Source organism: Palaemon carinicauda, chromosome 3 (assembly GCF_036898095.1).
Source record: "Palaemon carinicauda isolate YSFRI2023 chromosome 3, ASM3689809v2, whole genome shotgun sequence".
NCBI lineage: Eukaryota > Metazoa > Arthropoda > Malacostraca > Decapoda > Palaemonidae > Palaemon > Palaemon carinicauda.
In genome coordinates, this window is record NC_090727.1 from 77,131,657 (window position 1) to 77,133,374 (window position 1,718).

Consider the following 1,718-nt stretch of genomic DNA (forward strand, 5'->3'; position numbering starts at 1 on the left):
TGGAAAGAAATGTGAACCTAGATATGGAATTAAATATTAATAATTATGCTATTACTCAACTTGTAGAAGGTCTCTCTCAAATACATCCAGAGTTGAAGGAATTATATATTAAAGAAATTTCTGGTGAGCAGACTGGGGATTTGATATGGGATATTCAGTTCAATAGATTCGCCCTTCAAGAGACGAGAAGGCAGGGCTGGAAAAAAAACTAAGGAATTATATCCCAACACAAAATATGAAAAAAACTGGGGATTATAATATCGCCACCAAAAAAAAAATAAAAGATATAAAAAATGGTGATTATAATATCGCCACCAAAAAAAAAAAATATTTATAGGAAAAAGGGAATAAAATTTGTTTGATTTTATTTTGGAAAGGAATTTTTTTTTTTTTTCTGTTTAGTTTTGTTTGGAAAGGAATAATCTTTTTGTTAAGTTTTGTGCTTCACCCATTCTAGACAGGTTCAGGACATCAGTTTCACTGGAGAGGACACCAGAAACGATTCGGCTTGAAGGACGCTTGGATGGACTGCCCCCAGCTTAAAGGACGCAAGGCTAACTTTCCAGCTTGAACGATGCTTGGAATAATCTGGAGGATTGGTGCTGCAGAAGGAAGAAACCTGGCTGAGTTTAGTATACTATGTACCTTGATGGGGTGTACAGGACCTTTGTCAAGTGTACAAATGGTCGGATATCTAGATCTATTCCTTTGGATACCAACCTTCGGGTGGTTCTGGGGGCATAATCTAGAAGACTGGCTATGCAGAGGGATGAAGCTGGGATTCTTCTAGTATGCAGACAAGTTCTTGGAGGTTGAACAAAGACATCTTTGGCTGTGAAGAGAAGCTGCATCTTTTGGAGGTAGTCCTTCATCAGTCCGAGTTTTTAGGAGCTCCCAGCTGTGGAGCATCAAATAGCAGGAGCAGAAGATAGTAACAGCTAGCAAAAGTTAGCAGCAGTAGCAAAACCAGCAGCAATGGGAAAGCAACGGTTAGCAGTAGCTAGCAGCAGTCGCAGCTGAAGTTAGCAGCAGTATGCAGCAGACGTTAGCAGAAGCAGCTAGCAGCAGCTAGGAGCAACAGCAAGCAGCATGTGCTAGCAGCAGCAGCTTGCAGCAGCAACAGTTGCAGTAGCGAGCGGCTGCAGCAGAAGCAAGCAGCAGCTAAAGCAGGCTGCAGAAACAGCAGCAGCTAGCAAAAGCAGCAGCAGCTACCAAAGTAGCAGCAGCTGCAGCTAGCAAAAGCAGCTGAAGCAGCAGTCTGCAGAAGCAGCAGTAAGCAGCAGCAGCAGCCGCAAGCAAGAGCAGCAGTAGCAGCAGCAAGCAGCAGCACTAGCAACAGCAGCTTGCAGTAGCAAATAGCAGCAGCTAGTAGCCGAAAGCAACGTTGCAGCATACAACAGCTAGCAATAGCAGAGACTGCAGCTAGCAGCAGCAGTAATTAGCAGCTACAATTGATAGTAGCTAACAGCATAAGTTATGAGAGAGCAGAATCTGCCAACAGCTGGGGGTCGTGAGAAACACCAGGAACAGATGCAGCAACAAAAAAAAAAATGAAAAAAAAGGCAGCAGACAGAGGAGGAAGAGAAGGAGGAGGAGAAGCAGCAAAAAAGAACAATAAACAAAAAATGGTGATTATGATATCGCCACCAAGAAAAAAAAAAAAAATGGTGATTATAATATCGCCACCAAAAAAAAAAAAATAAAAATGGTGATTATAA

The 1,718-nt window shown here is 42.2% G+C and overlaps 1 protein-coding gene across 1 annotated transcript in view; it reads left to right on the forward strand.

Annotated features, from left to right (window-relative positions):
* LOC137632489 (uncharacterized) overlaps positions 1-212 on the forward strand; it is a 2,133-nt gene extending 1,921 nt beyond the window's left edge. The window contains exon 1 of the mRNA XM_068364454.1: positions 1-212. This exon is cut by the window's left edge and continues 1,921 nt beyond it. Coding sequence (XP_068220555.1) covers positions 1-212 — 212 coding nt within the window.
* Positions 213-1,718: the final 1,506 nt, after the last annotated feature.